At 41.6% G+C, this 22950-nt stretch overlaps 3 protein-coding genes, 3 non-coding genes and 1 pseudogene across 6 annotated transcripts; 2 read left to right on the forward strand and 5 right to left on the reverse strand.

Annotated features, from left to right (window-relative positions):
- Window positions 1-1872: 1872 nt before the first annotated feature.
- On the forward strand, window positions 1873-3717 carry LOC133018442 (transcription factor HES-1-B-like). The gene is made up of 4 exons (XM_061084809.1): window positions 1873-2109; window positions 2219-2314; window positions 2691-2778; window positions 3007-3717. The coding sequence occupies exons 1-4, from the start codon at window positions 2002-2004 to the stop codon at window positions 3450-3452; spliced, it is 738 nt and encodes a 245-aa protein (XP_060940792.1). The 5' UTR covers window positions 1873-2001; the 3' UTR covers window positions 3453-3717.
- A 6565-nt stretch (window positions 3718-10282) lies between these two features.
- On the reverse strand, window positions 10283-12865 carry zgc:153913 (carboxypeptidase N subunit 2). The gene is made up of 2 exons (XM_061084155.1): window positions 12657-12865; window positions 10283-12523 (listed from the first exon to the last, which is right to left on the reverse strand). The coding sequence occupies exon 2, from the start codon at window positions 12515-12517 to the stop codon at window positions 10958-10960; it is 1560 nt and encodes a 519-aa protein (XP_060940138.1). The 5' UTR covers window positions 12518-12523; window positions 12657-12865; the 3' UTR covers window positions 10283-10957.
- Window positions 12866-13968: 1103 nt separating this feature from the next.
- cldn1 (claudin 1) lies at window positions 13969-16507 on the forward strand. Its single transcript, XM_061084848.1, has 4 exons — window positions 13969-14191; window positions 14863-15027; window positions 15232-15316; window positions 16129-16507. The coding sequence occupies exons 1-4, from the start codon at window positions 13969-13971 to the stop codon at window positions 16289-16291; spliced, it is 636 nt and encodes a 211-aa protein (XP_060940831.1). The 3' UTR covers window positions 16292-16507.
- Window positions 16508-20641: 4134 nt separating this feature from the next.
- LOC133018774 (5S ribosomal RNA) lies at window positions 20642-20750 on the reverse strand (annotated as a pseudogene).
- Window positions 20751-21235: 485 nt separating this feature from the next.
- Window positions 21236-21354, reverse strand: LOC133018760 (5S ribosomal RNA). Its single transcript, XR_009682823.1, has one exon. It is a non-coding gene; the product is annotated as a 5S ribosomal RNA (ribosomal RNA).
- A 485-nt stretch (window positions 21355-21839) lies between these two features.
- On the reverse strand, window positions 21840-21958 carry LOC133018771 (5S ribosomal RNA). The gene has a single exon (XR_009682834.1). It is a non-coding gene; the product is annotated as a 5S ribosomal RNA (ribosomal RNA).
- A 485-nt stretch (window positions 21959-22443) lies between these two features.
- LOC133018782 (5S ribosomal RNA) lies at window positions 22444-22562 on the reverse strand. Its single transcript, XR_009682840.1, has one exon. It is a non-coding gene; the product is annotated as a 5S ribosomal RNA (ribosomal RNA).
- Window positions 22563-22950: the final 388 nt, after the last annotated feature.

The raw sequence follows: 22950 nt of genomic DNA on the forward strand, positions 1-22950 counted from the left end.
TGGTCAGACCTTGGTGGTTTTAAATAAATAACTCCTCAGCCTCTGCCCAGTCACTGATAACAGACCGGAGGTGTCAGAGTTCATGGCAGTGAGACGACAGACTGAGTGTGCAGGAGATTTTCTTCTTCACTGGACATCAGGCCTGGAGTGTGTCAGAGGATGAGGCCTTCACTGCCTCTCTGAAGCACTCTCTGACCCCTGAAACCAGAGTGTGTGTGTGCACCCGACAGAGGTGAACGCTGTGTTTCTCTATAGACACCTTGTTAAACATTCAACTCTAACATAATGAGAAAAGAATCAAGCTACGCTGTTTCAGAGGATGAATCCAACTGGGCCATGAGGCTGTTAAAAGTGATTTACATTCTCCACCTCATCAGACTTATTATGGGATACAGAGCCACAACACTGGCATTCAAAGATGATATAAGTGTGAAAAGAATGTGATGCAAATGTGATGAGTAGTGGTTCAGAAAAACACATTTATAGAACACCTTATTTCCATGTAGCCTTTTTATGTTTTTTACATCCTAGATTTATAGACAACAATTAATCCTTTAACATTTTATGATGAATAGGTAAATAATAACTAACTCAATAAAATAATGATAGATATACAGAAGGATGCCACAGTTAGGGTTGCAAAATTCCGGGAATATTCAAAGTTGGAAACTTTCCATGAGAATTAACGGGAAAATACGGGAATTAGTGGGAATAAACGGGAATATACGGGAATAAAATGGAAATGTTGTGGGTAATTTATACTAACTGTATTTACCTTGTCATAAACAGACATAAATATAAACATTTTGTTTTGTCATAGGCTGATTTGAGACCAGAGGAAACTTTGGGCACTTATGACTATATGCTTCTGAATCTTTGTGTCATTCTTAACACAGGTCTTTGCACAGTATTTGCAAATGTACACAGCCTTTCCATCTACATTGGATGGGGTGAAATGTCTCCACACATGAGATAGTGCACGTGGCATTGTTCTGTAGAATAAGATGAGAAAAAAGTTTGTAAAAAAACACTAATGCAATGCCAGAGATATAAATAGTTAGCCAAACAATTGAATCGTCTGTACTCATATTTTACAATTGATGGATAAATTAATGGAAATAGGCTAGATGAACAGATGAACAATCCTCAATCAGCATGCTAATATATTTTCCCCAGTAATATCTTCGAAACTTACCTGACTAGTCTAGGATGCTGGGAGTAATCTGTGCATGTGATGGAAGAATGCTCAGTGGAGGGTTGAAACTCAACATGCAGCGTGTGCTGCATTCCATCTTTAAAAAAGAGTTTTGAATGATGTTTTTATTGCTCACGGTTTAATTTGCGTAGTTTTTTTTTTTTTTTCAAAATTCCCGAGCTAAACTTCCGATGGAAAGTTTCCGGAAATTTACCGTAAACTTTCCGCCCCTTTGCAACCCTAGCCACAGTACAGGATCGAAAATGAATGTGACCCAGCAACAGGTGGCAATTCTGTGACAAAAACTACCAATTGCTTTAACATTAATGGAATTTATTTGGTGTAACATCTGCTGAAATGCCTTTTATATTCACTTTTACAGCAGCATTAGTCTAAGATAAATTGTTAAATCCACATGTGCACGCTTGGTCAGTGCAGCAGCTTTGAACGGTGACAGCAGCACTCTCCATCACACCTCGCTCCCGCAGCAGCATCCTGACAGCTGGTAACCAATGGCAGCGCCGGGTCGCACGAGCCCATCCGCCTTCCTGCTCGCTGATTGGCTGAGCGACGGAAGCAGGGAACCCGGACACGAGCCGCTCGCGTGCAGTCTGCGGCTCTATAAATAGAGCTGGAGGCGCGGACGGACACCGGAGACAGACAGTCTGACACTTACCATCAGATCAGTGCGCCGAGGTTCAGTCTGGAGACGGAGGACCGCACCGGGACTGGACTCGTCTCTGACCCTGATTCCGTTATTTTACTTTTTTTACTGTTTCACACTTGTTTCAACTTTTCCCGGGAAGATGCCAGCAGGAACTTTGGAGAGAACGTCTCCATCCGCTGTGGCTGCAACTCCGGCAAGTGGCCACTCCACACCGGAGAGAGCCCGAGCACCGACGGAGAGCAGAAAGGTCGGTTCCTCGCAGCGTTTTGATTTGAAAAACCTGGATTCATGTGTTTGCTAAATGTTATAATGAAGACTGTCATAATAAAAACATTTTCATCCTTCTGTCTCTCTAGTCCTCCAAACCCATCATGGAAAAGAGAAGACGTGCGCGCATCAACGAGAGTCTGGGGCAGCTGAAGACCCTCATCCTGGACGCACTGAAGAAAGACGTAAGGACATGCACACATCAATACGATGCACATGCACAGATGTCTAATTTGAACATGGTCAGATCAATGCATTTTCATTTTAACATGCACCGATTACTGATTTTAACATGCTGAGATTACAAATCTTTCACATTCACATTCTCAGATTACTACATTTTAATTTTAACATGCGCAGATTGCAAATTTTAAAATGCACAGATCATTACATTGTCATTTTAACAAGCAGGTTTCTAATTTTCACATGCTCAGATCACTACATTCTCACATTAACATTCTAAGATTACTATATAGTCATTTTAACATGCACAGATTACATACACCCATTAATGATCTTTAACCTAAATTGTGAACTAACTTGTCACCTTTGTGTGTTCAGAGTTCCAGACACTCCAAACTGGAGAAGGCCGACATACTGGAGATGACCGTGAAGCACCTCAGGAACATGCAGCGACTTCAGATGACAGGTATTGTAACTATAACCATTTGTGGATTGACCATGTAGATGTGCCGATAACTTTAGAGGCTACACATGCAAGATTTACTGCTGCATGCACAGCTGTATGTGTTTATCCTCGGGCTGCAACTGCATGAATAGAATCACACTTTTTATTATTTAAATTAGACAATTTGCCAAAATAAAATCTATTTATTTGTTTATCTATATATTTATGAGTCTTTCTTTTCTTTGGCAGCTGCTGTGAACACAGATCCGTCTGTCCTGGGTAAATACAGAGCCGGGTTCAGCGAGTGTGTTGGCGAGGTCACCCGCTTCCTGTCCACGTGTGAGGGGGTGAACACAGAGGTGAGGACTCGCCTCCTCAGCCACCTGGCGGCCTGCGTGACCCAGATCAGTGCTGTCAACTTCTATGGAGCTCACCCGGGCGCGCTCGGACAAACCAATACACAGATTCCAGCTGCCTCGGCCCCGCAGGTGCCTTGCAAAATTAGCTCGACGATGCACGTTTCCCCGGAAGCGATGAAGCTCTACGGTGGCTTCCAGGTTGTGCCCGCGCCAGATGGACATTTCACTTTTCTCGTGCCCAGTGCGGCTCTCTTACCTCTGGGTGCACAGAACAGCCACCCTGTGTCACCCGTCGCACCGCCGCTCACCTCAGACTCTGTGTGGAGACCGTGGTAGAAAATCAACCCACAACAGATTGTGGGGAGAAAAAGGACTATCACAGAATAAAACACGTTTTTGTACATTTTGTAAATTATTTTTTAAAAACCTACCCGAGAGGGATGTTTACACATATTTGTGTTTTTATAAGGATGATAGATATTCTTGGCCTTATTTTCTTGGCCTGTGGTTTCTGTTTTGATACGGCACAATTCATTTGGCTCAGGAGGTCAAGAAAAGCTCTTGAAAAGCTCTTGAAAAGCTCTTGAAAAGCACTGTTTTTTTAAAGATGAATAAAATGTTTTTTTGATGTTTACAACAATTTCTGCAGCCGTGGTGTCTTGGTCATTTCTCTTCTACCAAAAAACCTCCATCGGGTAATGTTGCTGATGTCCATGTGCAGCCTTCGGGTCAGACTTCACTTCAGACCTGTGGAAAGTCTTTATGATTTAACATCCCTTGCACATGCACAGCAGCCGTTTAAACAGAGCCCCCGGTCTGCGTGCCGTGTTCACACCTGATAATCCCCTTCGCAGTGACATGGGAATCTGTTTTGTGGCTTGAAATACATACCTCCCTAATGTCGCTGGGAACCTGAGATGTCGCGTTGAGCCCAAAAGGCGTGCTGCCAGGCAGTTAGGAGGGCGGGCCGGGGTCTGCTGACACGCGCAGGCCTGTCTGCCCTCCTGCCAAAGGGGAAGTGTGAAATAGATAGGGCATGGTGGCGAACCTACGAGGGTTAAATGATGACTGGGCGGAACAAGATACCGACATAACTTAAAGATTGAGTGTATGTTGTTACTTTTGAGGATTATTTTCTGCACCTGTCTGCTACCATAAGATATCTGATATTCATCTAAAGTGCAGACTGTCGATGTGATAAGAAATTATTTGATATGTGTTTTTGAACAAAGCCTCATGATCATCATCAGCGACAGCAGCAAGCGCCCCTGCAGAGTCAGTCAAATCTTTGTCCGTTTAGCGGACAGTTGAAGGCCTGACAGTCCCAGCGTGTGTCCTGAGTGTGGTGCTCACACAGCGAGCCACAAGCAGAGCGTGACCGAGGGTCACAGGTGCCCCTCATTCACGCTGCCGGGACAAGGGCAGCTCCGACAGCATGTTGCCCTAAATCTGGCAACCCATCAACCAACCTGGCAGCCCATCACCAGAAGACAAGGCCTCCCTTTGACGGCATCAAACAATCGCACCTCCAGAGGAAACTCTCACAGGGTCCACGGCCATTTGGTTGTTCCTGATTTACTATTCATGGAATTTAAGCGATTATGTCGCAACAGAAGCAGAAGTTACCACTAGTCTCTGAGTAGTCTTGGTTTCTCTGAAGAACAGGTGTACAATATATGCACATACTGTATATTGATGAAACAAAAAAAGATAGACTTTCATTAGCCAATGAATAGATATTGAAAATGTGCAAATTTGTGCAAAAGTCAATTAAGTTCACATGTCTGTTTGGCCCGGCTGAGAGAAGAGTGGCAGTAAGGAGGACTTAAAGACAAAAATAGAGCTCCCCCTCATATCCGAGCATCCTTTGAGAAAGCCGTCCGAAACACAAAAACAAAGACGGGCCCCTCAGTGGCTCAATGGCTCCTCTCTTTGTGACCCTCTCCATCTTTATAAAGGGCCTTCCCCTTGTTTATCCAGGCAGAGGTTTAATGGCCAGGAGGGGGTAGGACCATGCTGTCACTTTCACCGCGCTAAAGAAGGTCTTATTGTCGGCTGCTCCCAAATGTCCTGGTCCTAAAGGCTGTTTGAGAACTCTTCATGTGAAGTGCCAGGTCGCTGCCACAACCACACCTTTAAGTGATGGAGGAGCTGGAGTGGTTCTGCGTGAAGCAGCCTCAGTAAAATATGACCATTCTTGATGAAATGTGCTCTGTTTACCAGTGTCACTCCCCTCTTACTATGTTTTGTCTTATCCCCTCTCCCTCCTCCTCCCCAGTCAACACCCCACTTTTAAGTGGTATTTTCCCAAAACCAGTGAAAGCAGAGAACAGTAAACACGTAGCTGGGCAGGGCCTGAAGTCTGTGATCGATGGCCTCTGCTCACAAACCCAGTGACAAAGAGTGACAGGTTCCCTGCCTAACGACACTGTCTCCCTCTAACACACACCGGAAGCCTCCACCGCCTCCGCCTCGTAGGGGGAACCGGCTCGGTATTGTTCATAGGGTTGTTATGGTGCATGATGGGGGTGGAAGTAGTCAGCGGTGGTTCACATCAAGGCAAATGAATAGATTATGCACTCGATATCAATGGTGAATGGACAATACTCTTTGTCCCTTCACTCCAATTCATCCCTTTTTGATTTAGCAGGTTGTTTTTTAGGAAAACTCACACAAACTGGTGGAAGTGCAGCATCCGGGGCTGGATTTAGTATCGCCAGGGCTCGGTTACACTGAAGTGGGAAATTTATAACCTCGGACCCACACAGAGAGATGATACTGTGGCCATTAATACTGAGTAGCTGAGGTAGTACATCACAAGTCAGTGCATCTTCAAAAGAAATGTGTTGAGTGTCGGAGAGGAGGTGAGAGGTGGTGGGGGGGGGGGGGGTCTTGTTTACGCTGTAGTTCTTGGCCATACGCCCGTTAAGGCTTATGAAGAGGACCATAAAGATACACTTACACTGCAGGTGCTCCTTCAAAGTGAGACATCCCATAATACACGTGCTCCAATTACAGCCTTAACTTTTGGTCTGGCTACAGCTGATAAGAGTGAAAAAACATGTGTAAGGGATCGAGTGAATTAACCTGAAAGAGAATGAAACAGTCAAAGTGAAGCTGAAAGGATAAATCTGATTCACTGAGGAATTACTTTATTTGTGTAATGGTTATTTCTGTAGTTTTGCCCATTTCTATTACAGGTAATAACAATGTTTCTTTAAAATTTGACCTGGCGTACCTGCATTTATTGTGTGTATCGTAATTGATATAGTTTTGTGAGCTCAATTTGACTTGAAAAAAGACCAAAACACACACAGTGCCGGAGGAAAACCAGAAGAAAGAAATGTCTGCATGTATCTTGGCCTGTTGTTCTTAATGCAGCAATGATGCAGAGCATTGTAGCACATAAGGAGGAGGTTTAGTTGTTGGAGGTTTGGCTTGATTATATGTAAAAGTAAGTATTATAATGACTGCAATATGCACATATGCAGTATGAATATGTTTCTAGACAGGTGATGAGGAAGCCAATGACTGGGAAGCATGAATGAATGAATGCAAGATTGATGATTCTCTAACTTTCAAGAAAAACGATATCTGGTAACACTACCTTTACACGATTCAAAATGTTACTAATGCTTAATAAATGTTTAATAAATCATTTATTAATTTCAAAACATATAGATGAGTGATAACTGAGTAGTAACCTATAGATGATTTATCAGAAATTAACTTCTAACCCTATGGGTTGCCAGGTTGCAAAAATCCTCCCTTTCGGAGCTGCCGTGGATGTGGCCAAAAACCCATCAACACTTTATTAACATTTACAACAGCCGGAGGTGTCTGTACCATACCTAATCAGATTTGTTTTGGGTACTTTTCACTACATATAATCTGCCAATATCTGTACTTTCTACTCAACTAAACTTTTTACAATGCATTGTGTTACATGTTCACGTTGTTTTTTCAAATCTTTTTTTCCTCTATATTTTTTTACTTTTTAATATTTTTATTTAAAAGCAAGTAGCTACTTTTATTTGCTCAAGTTGGAAAGTTAGAGTGATAATTTTGCTGTTGCATTTGGGTCTATTTGTTTGTACTTTCACTTACGTAACTTGCCCCACCACTGACAACAACAGGCAGCTGTTTTATTCAGTGCTGCTGGGAGACGATGCCCTCTCAATTTTGCTGCTTACGTTTAGAAGTTAAAGCAAGTCTAAGTTTTCCTCTGAAAACAGGAAGCTATGACTGACTTGCTAAATTATATTGACGATTATGGCTCGCAATATCTTCCTAAAACAGCCTTCTAAAGCATACTCAAACATCTCCAGGACTCGTTCTCAGCTGCTCATATGCAACTGGACATACTTGAGTTTCTTAAAGGACGTTTCACCTCTCTCCTTGAAGTACTCAAGCGTTCTTTTATCACGTCTCTACATCGTGAAACAAAAGCCTCTTCAGAAATTACTTCTGCCTCTAGAACTTGGAGCGTGGGAGGTATACGTCAGTGGTTTTGCAGCTACGTTTTGCTGTGACTCTTCTCTATATTGTAATATACAATGAGGGGCTGCATGCATGCATAATAAAAACCTCTCCATCTGTGGAGCTGGAAACAAAAGAAGGAACGCCCCAGAAGAGCGAGGTCCATGGGGCCACAGATCCTGATTCATCCACCATAATTGTAAAGTGATGATAAGGAGCTTATTGCTTCTTGTTATCCTCCAATAGGAACGGTCAAGACAAAGGAGCAGTATACCGGTATGCAAAAAGATTGCCATTATGGTGACACCTCCCCATCCACTTAACACCCAGATCAGGTCATCTGTTCTTAATTTGGTCAGCAACACCAATTTGGCCTCCAGCCGGGGGTCTGGGTGCACCGAGGGGTAAATATTGACCCTTGTTTGTAAGCAAGCCTCTCGTTTAGAGTCTGCAAAATGGCCCGTTTGTGTTCCTGAGTTGTTCAGGTCATCGTATCATGGAGGATGTGTGTCGCCCTCTCACAGGCTGTCAGAGAGGATCTAACAGACACCTGTTCACTTTAGAGCCGTCGTTTGTCACGACTGACTGAACTCATTGACGAGAAGCAGGGGTAAAAAAAACAATGAGAATTATAGTTGAGTAAAAATACGTTTTCCACTGAGACTGAGGATGTTTGTTCTCAGGATCGACACACGTATCCTGACTTATTGATACGGTAAGATATTTTTAATAATAATATTGGTGACAAAACCCACATAAAGTAACTTGATGTAAAATTAGTTTACATTTTTACTTGAATTCTTGCCCCGGGCACTGTGTCTCAGATGACCTCCGCTCTTTGTCCGGAGCACCCTGCCCTGCCCTCGACGCCCCCCTCCTCACTGACCAGTCTAAACTCTGTGGGAAACCCCCCAGTGCTTTGTGTGGTTTTGGACATTGTGTGTCTCACAAGATAATGTCTCCACCCCTCTGTTTCTCTCCTCTCCCATCTGAGGAGCTGCTGTGTGGAGCGTGGTGTCCGACACTAACTGCCGACTATGCAGGGGCCTGGGATGGGATCTTAGTGGGGGGGTTAAGAGCTGCTTTTCTCTGTGCCCCACAGGACGGCACTCAGACCCTGCTGCTTCAGATTGCCAGGCCATGAGAGTAATTGGCAGTGATGGAGGGTGACAGGTTGGAAGAGTACTCTATTCAACCTGTGAAACAAAACTGGACAAGCGCTGGTATTGGTCAAACTTATAATTTTTCAGAAAGACAAATAATGCATCACGTATCACTTTGGTTAAACTGGTACCCATTTAAAAAGGCACCTGGGATTTGTTTAAATATAATTAAGGTTATGTATTGCAAAAAAATAAAATAACCTTAGTTCAAAATTTTAAAGGATTTGAAAACTTTTCTCTTTTATTTGATCTTTTAAATGGTTTAAACCTGAGTTAGCCAGTTGTTGCTACTTGGGGTCAGTGCAACAGGCTGTTAACACAAATGTGTATCGATGGTATGGCTTACATGCAAGTGAGTAGTTGCTTAATCACACATCCATCACACAAAGAGCAATAATAGCGTTTCAATTGTGTTCAGGATCCTTTTAGCTCTATTTTGGTCCCTACTAACTCATTAGAAAATACAGTATCCTGCTCTTTACAGGATGCTAATGTTCACCTGCTCTATCTGCTGTTTTGGGCTGAGCAGATCACTGTATATAAAGCTGATATTTTATGAGAGACAATCACAACAGTTAGTTTTGCACAACAGCAGAATAATACACCGAAACAACTTGCTAAAAGAAGCTTAAATACTAGAGTGGAGGGGAACTGCAGAGCAGATTTGAGTACATATTTAGGAGGTGTTGTAAGTGCTTACCCCAACGCAATCAAAACAACATCGAAGACAGCCAAGCTCGTACACTATATTAAATAATTGAATCCATGTTTTGTCAAAAAAAATTGTTTTTTAAGTTGTCAAATCTTATTTACTTCCTTTTTCTTGCTGTTCTCAATAACTCATGTGACCAGTTAAAAACCCAAGCTTCCCACTAAATAAAGAACATACACTTAACGACTTCCATATGTTTTGCTGCTTCTTTCCTAACAACCCTTAATGTTAAATGTCTGTTTTACCCCATAGTTTTAGTCAAGTGAGGATTAGCCCCTAACCTAAAGACCATCCTTCCAAACGCTGGAAACAAGACAGCCAGCACTTTTTGTCGTGTGAATTGTGATGTCATTCAACTCAGACTGAGGACCCAATCGACCCCCTGGCCTTTGACCCTTATTAAGCCAGGGTTAGAGTGCTGTATTCAAGGTGTAGCCATCTGTGTGCCTTGTTGCGGCACACAGAGGCTTCCCTCCTCCCGTCCGCACCCTCGCTCTTTATCATCCCCGTGGTGATCGGAGGACGACCGGTTGGTCTCTATCCGTTTTTAAAGCGGTAGATGACAGAGTGGATGGTTCAATTAGACAAACTATGTCTTAAATATATGTGTGTCAAGGCAGTGTTGAATAACAACTAAATATAAATACTCAAAATCTACTTTACACATCTACTTTACTATATTCTATCGGGAAATATTGTACTATACTTATCTGAATATCAAGATACCAAATTCATATTAATGAAAAGCAGTAGAAAGTTATTTTCTAAAAGATCAGATGCCAAGAAAAAACAATTACAGAAAAGGAGAAAAATCAAGTTTCCCATTTAAACCTTTACTGTTGATATGATACAATAGTCATGAGATATTACACGTGTTTAACTGACTGTTTTATCGAGTGCGTCAGATTTTTGGGATCCCCAAACTGAAGAGCACCATAGGTACATTACTCACCACATCAGCAATCCTATCTTTTTCGTGTTTTGATCATACACTGACGTCAATTTGCATGATTTAAAAAAAACATTATTAAATGTCTATGTGAGGAAAGTATTATATTTTTTTGATCTGTAATGTGAACAGATGTTTCAACCTTTTTAACTGCAAAAGATTTGCTCTTTTTTTCTAGAAAAACCGGTGAAGATTGAATGCTGTCAGTGTTTAACATAAAGATCTTTTGCAGGTTTGCAGATCAGACCCACACCACATTCAAAACCCACGTTGGCAGATGATTGACACATTTCTTTAAATTCTTTTAGAAGTGACAGGATGTTCCAAAGTAGTGAGTTGAACTTTGAACTTTACCACGAAAGGGTTCATCCACCTCTCTTATCACTCAGCAGCATACATCTCACTGGTTATCAGCTGGTTTGTTTACAGTGTTGACTCTAACAGTCGGTTCATATAATGAGAGTCTTCAAATAAAGAAACAACAGATGCATTAGGACAGTATTTTCACACAGAAGATTTAATAAACCAGGATCATGAGTCAATCTTCGATCCCTGTGCCATTGCTGCATTCAGAATGTTCATTTTTCAATACATGCTCCTTTATGTTGCCGTCGTCCTCCTGAAACTGCACCTTCACCGTCATGGGCGAACATTTATCCACTTTACATTTGACGATCATGGCGTCATTGAATGCTTGGATGGTACAGCTCCTGAAATAAGGCATCTCATCTGCAGACACCCGACACACCAGCTGGTCTCTGTCCACGGAGGCGACCACACGCTGTCTCAAAAAGTCGGGGCTGTTGCAAAGCACGCTGTCCTGCCTCTGTATGATATTGTTGTTCCTCAGCACCCAGTCGTGCAGGTACCACATGTGGCAGTCACATCTCCAAGGGTTTCCGTGAAGCCTAACCGTGTGCTCCACGATAAAGAGGTCGAAGAGGCCAGGCGGGAGTGTCTCCAGCTGGTTGTCAGACAAGTAGAGTCGCTGCATGAGCCACTGGTGGTTGAACAGTTTGGGTTCTAACTTCCTCAGATTGTTCTTGTGGAGGTGGATTGATGTGATACCGGAGAGATTATAGAAGATTAGTTCAGGCAGCAACGAGAGCTGGTTTTCAGAGAGATCCAGATTCTCCAGCAGTGTGAGATTTCTAAACATGTCCTCAGGAAGGCTGGAGAGCTGGTTAGACGACAAGACGAGGTCGGTGAGAGATGTCAGACGGCTGAGAGAGGACAGCTCCGTCAGTCTGTTTCCTTTGAGGTTCAGCTCCCTCAAATTTGAGACGTTGAATCCAAACACCTTCTGACTGAAGGTTGTAAGAAGGTTTCCACGGAGGTTCAGTACATTTAGCTGTGTCAACACGGAGAAGATGTCGTCAGTGAGCTCTGATATCTTATTCCCTTCCAAGTGAAGCTCTGCCAGCTGGGAAATATTCAGGAATGTGTCACTTGTAAGATTGCTAATTAGGTTGTTGTTAACTTTCAGGATCTCCAGGCGGGTGAGACCAAAAAATGTTTCTCTTTTCACCTCTTCAAGTTTATTCTGTGACAAGTCCAGGACGAGGAGGTTGTTGAGGTTCAGGAAAAGAAACATGGGCAGATGGGATATGATGTTTCCCTTCATCTGCAGAGTTGCTATCTGTCTCAGGGAGTCAAACATGCCGGGGAGCACCGTCTTCAATCTGTTGAAGTTGAGCAGCAGTTTCGTCAAGTTTTTCTGCCGGGAAAAAGTCCCCATAAATAAATTCTCCAGCCAGGGGTTTCCACTGATCTCCAGCTCCTGCAGCTGAGTCAGATTCTCGAAAGCCTGAGCGTGAATGCTCCGCAGTGCGTTGTTCAAGAAGACCAGCTCGGTGAGTTGGGGGCTCTCCTTTAAAGTGTGAGGGAGCAGGTATGCCACAGCTGATGTCATTACAATAAATTCCTTGACCTGCTTGGACATGTCCTTGGGCAAAGATGTCATCCGTTCGTCTGCGCACAGAACCTGGAGCGGAGTGAAACACTGGCACCTGTATGGACATGAGGTCTGTGACTCCGTGTTGCTTTTGGGACAGAGAAGCAGCATCAGGAGCAGAGTCAGAGACAAGGGTTTGTCCATTTTCCACTGGAAACACAAAGACAGCTTGAATGAATTTACAGGGAAGCAAAGATGTTGTTTCTTTGCATCATCTGCATGCTGTATAAAGCTGACAGTAATGAGTTATGCTCATTTCTATACATAAAGTAGCATAACATACCTGTGTGTTTTCAGGAGCATGCAGCCCTGAATCAGATCTCCTCGTGGATCCCCGGGGGCGCACTAACACAAAGTGCAAACGTCAACAAGCCAGAGTGAGGCAAGACAAAACCTTTGGTCAGTTTCCAGATCGGCCACTGTCTCATCTGCAAACACAACGTAGACGAAAGTGCAAATCATGGAATCTGTTTCACAGAGAAGAATAGTACAGAGGTTGTTTTTTTGCTCCTGTAAAATACAACATGTGGGAGAAAGCTGTCGATTTTTTGTATTTTTTTATTTAATCAAGTCCATCAGGGTTGAGTGACTGTTTGCCAAAAACAAAACAAATAGATCCAAGAGTCAAATGGGAAAAGTAGATCAGTCATTCTAGTGATTAGTTCCACGTATTTTACTTATTCAACCTTTATATATCTTATTGATTTAATGTTTTTTTGAGGTACAAACAACAGCAGTGTAGAGTAATTAACTCAGTCACATAAAAAAAACCTAGTATATCAGTAGAGGTCATACCTCCGCCAAGGCTTAACAGCCGTCCTATGAAACCACATTTACCTCCAAATTTTTTATTTGGATCTGCACCAAATTTCACACACTCATAAACATCAGTCCCCCTTTTTATCATTGAGATCCATGAATTATTATCTGAGAAATCAATAAGAATGTTTAAAAACACTGCATCTTCCCTTACCGGATCCCTTCACTACATTTTGTGGTAATCCAACCAGTATTTTTTATGTAATCCAGACAAACAAAGTAATGCAGGCAAAAACTCATTCACAAAAATCAGTATTTCATTATAATTGAAATGATCCAAACAATCATACACAGATCAGCACAAAGACATTGGACCCATGAAGCATGAAGAAGGGAATTTGGAGTTTTAAAAGATTTACAAGAGCCTGTGTAATGATCCATATATAGAAATAAGTTAAACAGACCATATATTTTGCCTTCGAGGTGCAGGACAAAAGGAAACAGCCACACAATGTTGGCCTCTTGCTTTTTAAAGCCGGTAGGAGGTTTGGGGGGGGGGGGGGGGGTAGCTTTACACCCTGCTGGGGAACATTACATCCACTAGGTGTCGCCCTGCCCCTCCTTATCTCAATCAGAGGATGCCAGCATTCCTGGATTCTTGCTCACCTCCAGTTTATTCCCTGAGGATGCACAGGTAGACTCCATTGTCCAGGACAACATCCACCACCCAGAACCTCCTGGAACTACTTGCAGGGAGTTTAGTCGTTTTTTTTAGTCTTAACAGAACCAGAGGAGGTTTGACTTTTCTTTTACTTTACCATCTCTGAAGTAAAGCGATGGCCAACCCAGGGATACAGCTCCTCGGCTTCACACTGGCCTTCCTGGGCTTCATTGGCTGCATAGCATCCACAGTCATGGTGGAGTGGAAAGCTTCGTCCTATGCAGGAGACAACATCATCACGGCTCAGGCCATGTACGAGGGCCTGTGGAAGACCTGTGTTTCTCAGAGCACGGGTCAGATTCAGTGCAAAGTCTATGACTCTCTTCTCCAGCTACCAGGTAACATTGTTTTAGATCATGTCTTCATTACACTGTTAATAGATTCCCTTATGAAAACAACAACTTAACAAATATGTGGCAAATAATGACATCTACCAATTATAATTTTCCTCTTTTACAAGGATATGGTTATGGGAAGGAAATGAGCCATAATTAACCATGAATGATCTGTTATTCTAACAATGTTGGATTCGTTTTTAATGGCAAATTCATGGAATTAAAATTATAAATGTATTAAATGTTTAGACTTTTGTAAGAATCGCCTGTTTAACGTGAAAAACAAACAAAATCTCTCTGGTCATTCAAACCTCTCTACAGAACCCTTTTCTCTCCATGTTCGACCTGGTGCGTGCACAGACATGTCAGTCAAATACCAGCAGCTGCAGCCTGATTCCAAAGATTCTATTCCCACTGAAATCCATTCAACAGGAATAGAAACTGTTCCATTTCAAATGTAAACAATACCTGTGTAGATAGATGTTTGAGTTCTATTCAATAAAAGACCAGTGATATCAGCGTCATCAGAAGAAACTGATGTTGAAGGAATGAGAACACCTCGGCTGGATGAGACTCATGTTGTTGGCGTTCCCGCCCGTTTTGTCTCAGATGAGAACAAGAGGATGTTCTAGGAGATTCATGTTTAACTGGATGTGTTGTGTCCTTGTCTCCAGGGATTATTCAGGGCGCTCGAGGCCTGATGTTGTCCTCTATCTTGCTTTGCTTTATTGCAATCATGGTGGCGGTGGTGGGCATGAAGTGCACCACCTGCATGGCTGAAGAGCCGGCGCAGAAGGACAAGGTGGCGCTGACTGGCGGGATCGTCTTCATCATTTCTGGTCAGAATCTGTTCTTTTGACACACACATGCACACACACCCTGGACAATACACACACTCATACCTGAGATGTCGGCTTATCTCTTGTCCTTTTGCAGTAAATCTCAAACAGGATTATACTTGTCATGAATATGTGTTTTTTTTTCCTGTTTTTTATCCTTTAAAATGCAATAACATGACGTTTCTCTTCTCGCTGGTTCTCCAGGTCTGCTTGCTCTGGTTGGAACATCCTGGTATGGGCACAGAATAGCACAGGAATTTTACAACCCATTTACTCCCACTAATTCAAGGTGAGTTTCTCTGGAAAATAAATCAAGTATGACTGAGGGTTTGTGGAATGACGCAGGGAACTGACACGGACTCACATCTTATGTCTTGCCGTTGTTCTCCTGCCAGGCCAAGTTTTCATGTGGTTTATCATGCTATAGTTTGAGATTTGGGGAAATAGTAAAACAGCAAGAGTTCCCTTGAATTCAATCAAGCTGGACCACATTTCACACATTGTTCCCTGAATGTTCCCATAATGTGAATTCTTTCCTGGGAAGTCAGTGAAAGTGTAAATCTCAAAATGTTAAAGAAAGAAAAACTGAATCCTGAATCCGCCCCCAGATCTGGATTTGCACCAACATTTTAAGGATCTTATTGAATCCATTCCCCATTATTTAGGATAACGTTTTTTTGTAATCCTGCTTAAAAACAAACCAACCAACAATCAAATAGACTCAGGTAAAAACATCCCCCTGTGAAGCTGTGACCTGCAGCCTGTTGGTATAATATGTAAAACCACAACATGTCATGACTTGATTTGTACACTTTGGTTGTGGGCAAAGCCAGGCAAGCTATTTCTATCTCTTTTCAGTCCTTATGTTAAGCTAAGTTAATACCTAATGACCACATAGCTTTATATTTAGTGTACTGACATAGAAAAAGCAAATAAGAACATTTCATACAACGTTATTTTGATTATTGATCGTTTTTCTGTACACAGATATATGACATATGTTTATATTTATGAAGTTCACTTTAGGATAATGATGTAAACTATGGTAAATCTTTTCCATGTTCACCTAACTACATAAAATAATGTGTGTGTCATCCACAGGTATGAATTTGGAAGTGCTCTGTATGTGGGATGGGGAGCGGCAAGTCTCGTCCTCATAGGAGGCTCCTTCCTCTGCTGCGGCTGCCCAGCCAAAGACTCAGGGAAGTCTCCACGCTACCCAGCGTCCAACTCTGGCGGACCGGCGGGCAGGGATTACGTGTAGAGGGGATATCCCTCACTTCATCCTCCGCTCATGGAGGAGTGATACACAGCATGTGTGTTCGCAGCTGTTGAAAGGGTTGTTTGTTCATAGTTGCTGGGGAAATAAAGGGTTTGGTTTTCGTCCATTTGAGAATCCACACATAGTAAAGACAGATTGTTGTAAAAGAAATGTTCTGACACTTTCACATGTGAACAATGAATCCTTAGTAGAAATGACCGCAACAATAAATTATATATCTTAAATGTTAACTGAAATTTAATTGTAAACCAAGTACAAGGCAATTTGTAAACATTTGTTTTAAGTGTTTTTTGCATTATAATAATTTTTTAAATTTAAATATTCCAAAAAGTATAACTTTGCCCTCAAAACACATGTCAGGGGTCTGTACAGTCTTTGTAGCTAATAACCACTTTAGTTAGATTTGTATTACTTTGCTTTCTTTTGATGCTTCTTTAATATTTTATCACATTTGAAATAAAATCTTTTTTACTCTAATATGATGACAATGGTTTTATATAAGGTTTTTCTTTTATTGTCTGTCACACACACTTGTACAAAGTAATGAAATATATAGATAAATTTAAAATAACAGCATTAAACATAAAGGTTTTATTCATTAGGTTCCTCGTAGCTATAGCACTGCAGCAGCTATTCTTCAAGGGGTCCAACGGCTTTAGAATTGACTTAGATACAAATTAACATTACAAAATAAACATCACACACACACACACACACACACACACACACACACACACACACACACACACACACACACACACCATCTCTCTCACACACACACACACACACACACACACAAACAAAGTGGCTGTGGCTCAGGAAATAGGGAGGGCCGTCCACCAGATGGTTGATTGTACGATCCCTGGCTGCTCAACAGCAAACCGAACCCCAGGTTGCCCCTGAAGCTGTGTTACAGTGTGTGATTGAACATATAAATACAGTACATTAGGTCCATTTACACACACAGCACAACAGCAATAACAGCAACAACAATAGAGACAAGCGCCTAACAATACAACATTCAAGAACAATACTTCAATTAAGGAGCGTATCCATAAGTGTTGGAAATCAACAACATAATGTGTTGGACGATTCTGACCAAGCAACCGACCTGACAGATACCCATGAGCAACAGGATTCCTTGTTTAAACTTCCCTGTGTCTACACATTGATATGTTCATGAAAACAATGAAGGGAAACAGGAACAAGAAGCTTGGATACAGGGAAGTGATGGCAGGAGGTGGCCAGTGTGAGACCTGACATCTGTAAGGGTCAGCCTATGTGAACGCAAGTGTGGACAAGCATATATATATGTGTGTGTGTGTGTGTGTGTGTGTGTGTGTGTGGGTGGGTGGGTGGGTGGCTGAGGGAGGGAAAAAACACCTCCCATCACTATGCTCCCATCCGACCTCCACCATTTCCCCCCCTTGTGCGAGAGCCAGGCCACAGTGTAATCACCATCATGAGGAAGGAGGAGATCTGTGAATGAAATACATAATTAGTGTTTTATGAGCACTGATGTGACAGACAATCATTAAACTAATACAAACTGTAGAAAAGTCATAACCTAAATAAATAGTATGTGGTTTAAAGCTCCAATGATGTAAGAACATGAAACATAGAGAAAACAATCCTCAGAGATACCTGATTTTGATCTGTTGAAATACAATTGAAAAAAGTTAGTTTTTAGTTTCCAACATGTCGTCTTCTGCAGAAATGTGTGGCCTCAGGGAAGGGAAACTAGAAACAGGGCGATGTGAAGCAGGGGAGTGTCTCCTCACAGGAATACCTCAGACCACCAGCTCCTGTCCCAACACGTCTGCTCACACAAGTCAAGTCTGCTACTTCATGAAAACTCCTCAGAACATGTATACACAGCTCTGTGTGTTATCATCAGACAAAAGATGTACAAAACATTTAAAACCTGCCATCCCACCAGCGCATGTACACGCATAATATGATTCTATCTAAAGTTCCACCTGCACTGCTAATACACAGCTGTCCTCTAACACTGTATGCACAGTGGTTTCCAGGCAGAGAGCTCCACCCTGTGGTGAACCATGAGAGTGCTGCACAAACAACACTGAAGATTTAACTGAAGAGACAATCTGCTGTATTAAGAATAATGTTGGATTATTAAATCAAACTTTTAAATCCGTTAAAGGGGAAAAATACACATAGGAACACACAATACACACAAAGATAATATTCCCTAACTGTGTACTATAAAAAAGAGAATCCAATAGTCTGCCACCTTTCCAGGTTAACTGCATCAACGAGTAAATTTTATTCAAAAATACCCAATTCCATTGGTACACTTATCCTGAATTAATTTGAAGTTACTTCTCATTCGTTCTACTCTCGATTGGACAAAATACATAATTTCACTGTTTGGTTCCTACTCCACTGACAAGAGCAAACACGCTTGTGAGCAAACTGAGGGAGCAAGTTGATGATTCAAAGGCAAAACCGGAGGCTTTACCTAAAGTTAACCATTACAATAACCATGATATGTGATTCATATATTATAAACTCAAGGTTTGAAAACGTTTATTGCTGGAAGTTTTGGGCCTGAATAAAGACTTCAGTTAAAAGTTCTCAAGTTCAGAATGAATGAATGAATCAGAAGCCTCTTCAGGGCCGTCATCCTGAACCTGAGAAAAAAGTACAAAATGAGATAGAGCACTGAGAGTTCAGGTTCAGTGGATGCGGTGTGGGCAAGAACTTTCAGGAACTAATTTGGTTTCATATCCAACTGCCAATGATGCTACTTTGTCAATTTGCTGTAAACCCAAACTAATGTTTAGGGCATACAGATGGGGGAGGGGGGGGGGGGGGGGAGTTCGGGTAATGAGGGACACCTAAGATCAAGTCTATTTAGTTCCTCTTCTAACAAAATATAAGCTGTTATTGTTATTTGCTGCTGATTGCATTTTAATTGTATTTAAAAATTTGATACACCTTTAATACGTTTAAACGTTCTTTACGAGATATGGTTCGTTAAGAGAAAAATGGGACTTTTAGAAGTCAATATGAATTCATAATATTTCTATGAATAATATACATTTTCTTCTTTATTTTACACAAGGCTTAAAAATTGGTCATACTGAGCTCGACATGCATGAAGCAAAGTGATTTAGGCTTTAGCCTAATACAAGTGTCCCAGATTACAAAGTGACCTGTCCCAGTTAAAATATTGTTTTGGTACAAATAGGGTTGCAAAGGGGCGAAAAGTTTCCGGTAAATTTCCAGAAACTTTCCGGAAACTTTCCATGGGAAGTTTAGCTCGGGAATTTTGGGAATTTTGAAAAAAATAAACTATGCAAATTAAACGCTGAGCAATAAAAACATCATTCAAAACTCTATTTTAAAGATGTATGGAATGCAGCACACACTGCAGGTTGAGTTTCAACCCTCCACTGTGCATTCTTCCATCACATGCACAGATAACTCCCAGCATCCTTCACTCTACAGCAGGGCTATTGAGGCCGACTGTAGTGTTCAGGACTAGTCAAGTTAGTTTCAATGATATTACTGGGGAAAATATATTAGCATGCTGATTGAGGATTGTTCATCTGTTCATCTATAGCCTATTTCCATTCATTTATCCATCAATTGTAAAATATTTTTACAGACGATTCCAATTGTTTGGCTAACTATTTATATCTCTGGCATTGCATTAGTGTTTTTTTACAAACTTTTTTCTCATCTTATTCTACAGAACAATGCCACGTGCACTATCTCATGTGTGGAGACATTTCACCCCATCCAATGTAGACGGAAAGGCTGTGTACATTAGCAAATACTGTGCAAAGACCTATGTTTAGAATGACACAACGATGCAGAAGCATATAGTCAAGTGCCCAAAGTTTCCTCAGGGTTCAAATCAGCCTATGACAAAACAAAATGTTTATATTTATGTCTGTATATGACAAGGTAAACACAGTTAGTATAAATTACCCACAACATTTCCAGTTTATTCCCGTTAATTCCCGTATATTCCCGTTTATTCCCGTTAATTCCCGTATATCCCCGTATATTCCCGTATATTCCCGTATATTCCCGTTAATTCCCATGGAAAGTTTCCAACTTTGAATATTCCCGGAATTTTGCAACCCTATATGTTACTACTACATGAATAAAGTAGTGGTTTGAATATCAAAAGTCACTTGAATGTTCATTCTGTTCCTTCAGCGATGATGTGTGTGTGTTCCATATCCTTTGTTTCTTTGATGGCCAGTCTTTTATGGTCTTTCCTGCTCTTTCCAAGACGTTTCTTCTGTGAAGCAGCAGCAACAGCACCCTCTGCTGGTTGCAAAGAAAATTGGAAAAAGCTTACAGCACCTGGTATTCCCAGGCGGTCTCCCATCCAAGTACTAACCAGGCCCGACCCTGCTTAGCTTCCGAGATCGGACGTGTTCAGGGTGGTATGGCCGTAAGCGAAAGACTCAAGTCACAATACCTTATTTAAACATGTGAACCACCACCATGGTGAATACTGTTGTCGCTTTGTGACCATTGAAACTGGGTTTTTGTTGTTATTTAATGTTAAGGAAAGGGAAGCTCAAGGTGCAATTTTGTCACAATATTGCAAGAATAAATCATTACAATTTTCAATAATTGTCTTCAGTGATAATGTCCTGGTTTCATATACTGTTTCTTCGTTTGATGGTGAGTAAACTCGCTGCTCTTTCATCCTTCTCTCCAAATATGACATTTTGAGAATGATATGTTACTACTACATGAATAAAGTAGTGGTTTGAATATCAAAAGTCACTTGAATGTTCATTCTGTTCCTTCAGCGATGATGTGTGTGTGTTCCATATCCTTTGTTTCTTTTGTGGTCTTTCCTGCTCTTTCCAAGACGTTTCTCCTGTGAAGCAGCAGCAACAGCACCCTCTGCTGGTTGCAAAGAAAATTGGAAAAAGCTTACAGCACCTGGTATTCCCAGGCGGTCTCCCATCCAAGTACTAACCAGGCCCGACCCTGCTTAGCTTCCGAGATCGGACGAGATCGGGCGTGTTCAGGGTGGTATGGCCGTAAGCGAAAGACTCAAGTCACAATACCTTATTTAAACATGTGAACCACCACCATGGTGAATACTGTTGTCGCTTTGTGACCATTGAAACTGGGTTTTTGTTGTTATTTAATGTTAAGGAAAGAGAAGCTCAAGGTGCAATTTTGTCACAATATTGCAAGAATAAATCATTACAATTTTCAATAATTGTCTTCAGTGATAATGTCCTGGTTTCATATACTGTTTCTTCGTTTGATGGTGAGTAAACTCGCTGCTCTTTCATCCTTCTCTCCAAATATGACATTTTGAGAATGATATGTTACTACTACATGAATAAAGTAGTGGTTTGAATATCAAAAGTCACTTGAATGTTCATTCTGTTCCTTCAGCGATGATGTGTGTGTGTTCCATATCCTTTGTTTCTTTTATGGTCTTTCCTGCTCTTTCCAAGACGTTTCTCCTGTGAAGCAGCAGCAACAGCACCCTCTGCTGGTTGCAAAGAAAATTGGAAAAAGCTTACAGCACCTGGTATTCCCAGGCGGTCTCCCATCCAAGTACTAACCAGGCCCGACCCTGCTTAGCTTCCGAGATCGGACGAGATCGGGCGTGTTCAGGGTGGTATGGCCGTAAGCGAAAGACTCAAGTCACAATACCTTATTTAAACATGTGAACCACCACCATGGTGAATACTGTTGTCGCTTTGTGACCATTGAAACTGGGTTTTTGTTGTTATTTAATGTTAAGGAAAGGGAAGCTCAAGGTGCAATTTTGTCACAATATTGCAAGAATAAATCATTACAATTTTCAATAATTGTCTTCAGTGATAATGTCCTGGTTTCATATACTGTTTCTTCGTTTGATGGTGAGTAAACTCGCTGCTCTTTCATCCTTCTCTCCAAATATGACATTTTGAGAATGATATGTTACTACTACATGAATAAAGTAGTGGTTTGAATATCAAAAGTCACTTGAATGTTCATTCTGTTCCTTCAGCGATGATGTGTGTGTGTTCCATATCCTTTGTTTCTTTTGTGGTCTTTCCTGCTCTTTCCAAGACGTTTCTCCTGTGAAGCAGCAGCAACAGCACCCTCTGCTGGTTGCAAAGAAAATTGGAAAAAGCTTACAGCACCTGGTATTCCCAGGCGGTCTCCCATCCAAGTACTAACCAGGCCCGACCCTGCTTAGCTTCCGAGATCGGACGAGATCGGGCGTGTTCAGGGTGGTATGGCCGTAAGCGAAAGACTCAAGTCACAATACCTTATTTAAACATGTGAACCACCACCATGGTGAATACTGTTGTCGCTTTGTGACCATTGAAACTGGGTTTTTGTTGTTATTTAATGTTAAGGAAAGGGAAGCTCAAGGTGCAATTTTGTCACAATATTGCAAGAATAAATCATTACAATTTTCAATAATTGTCTTCAGTGATAATGTCCTGGTTTCATATACTGTTTCTTCGTTTGATGGTGAGTAAACTCGCTGCTCTTTCATCCTTCTCTCCAAATATGACATTTTGAGAATGATATGTTACTACTACATGAATAAAGTAGTGGTTTGAATATCAAAAGTCACTTGAATGTTCATTCTGTTCCTTCAGCGATGATGTGTGTGTGTTCCATATCCT

This window comes from Limanda limanda, chromosome 13 (genome assembly GCF_963576545.1).
Source record: "Limanda limanda chromosome 13, fLimLim1.1, whole genome shotgun sequence".
In the NCBI taxonomy this organism is placed as follows: domain Eukaryota; kingdom Metazoa; phylum Chordata; class Actinopteri; order Pleuronectiformes; family Pleuronectidae; genus Limanda; species Limanda limanda.

Bases quoted from the DNA above. Each gene is read 5' to 3' on its own strand.
- LOC133018442 (XM_061084809.1), top strand. From the start codon at position 2,002: ATGCCAGCAGGAACTTTGGAGAGAACGTCTCCATCCGCTGTGGCTGCA. The intron at 2,110-2,218 runs GTCGGTTCCTCG...CTGTCTCTCTAG, and splicing joins CACCGACGGAGAGCAGAAAG to TCCTCCAAACCCATCATGGA. The intron at 2,779-3,006 runs GTATTGTAACTA...TTTCTTTGGCAG, and splicing joins GCAGCGACTTCAGATGACAG to CTGCTGTGAACACAGATCCG.
- zgc:153913 (XM_061084155.1), bottom strand. From the start codon at position 12,517: ATGGACAAACCCTTGTCTCTGACTCTGCTCCTGATGCTGCTTCTCTGT.
- cldn1 (XM_061084848.1), top strand. From the start codon at position 13,969: ATGGCCAACCCAGGGATACAGCTCCTCGGCTTCACACTGGCCTTCCTG. The intron at 15,028-15,231 runs GTCAGAATCTGT...CTGGTTCTCCAG, and splicing joins GATCGTCTTCATCATTTCTG to GTCTGCTTGCTCTGGTTGGA. The intron at 15,317-16,128 runs GTGAGTTTCTCT...TGTCATCCACAG, and splicing joins TTTACTCCCACTAATTCAAG to GTATGAATTTGGAAGTGCTC.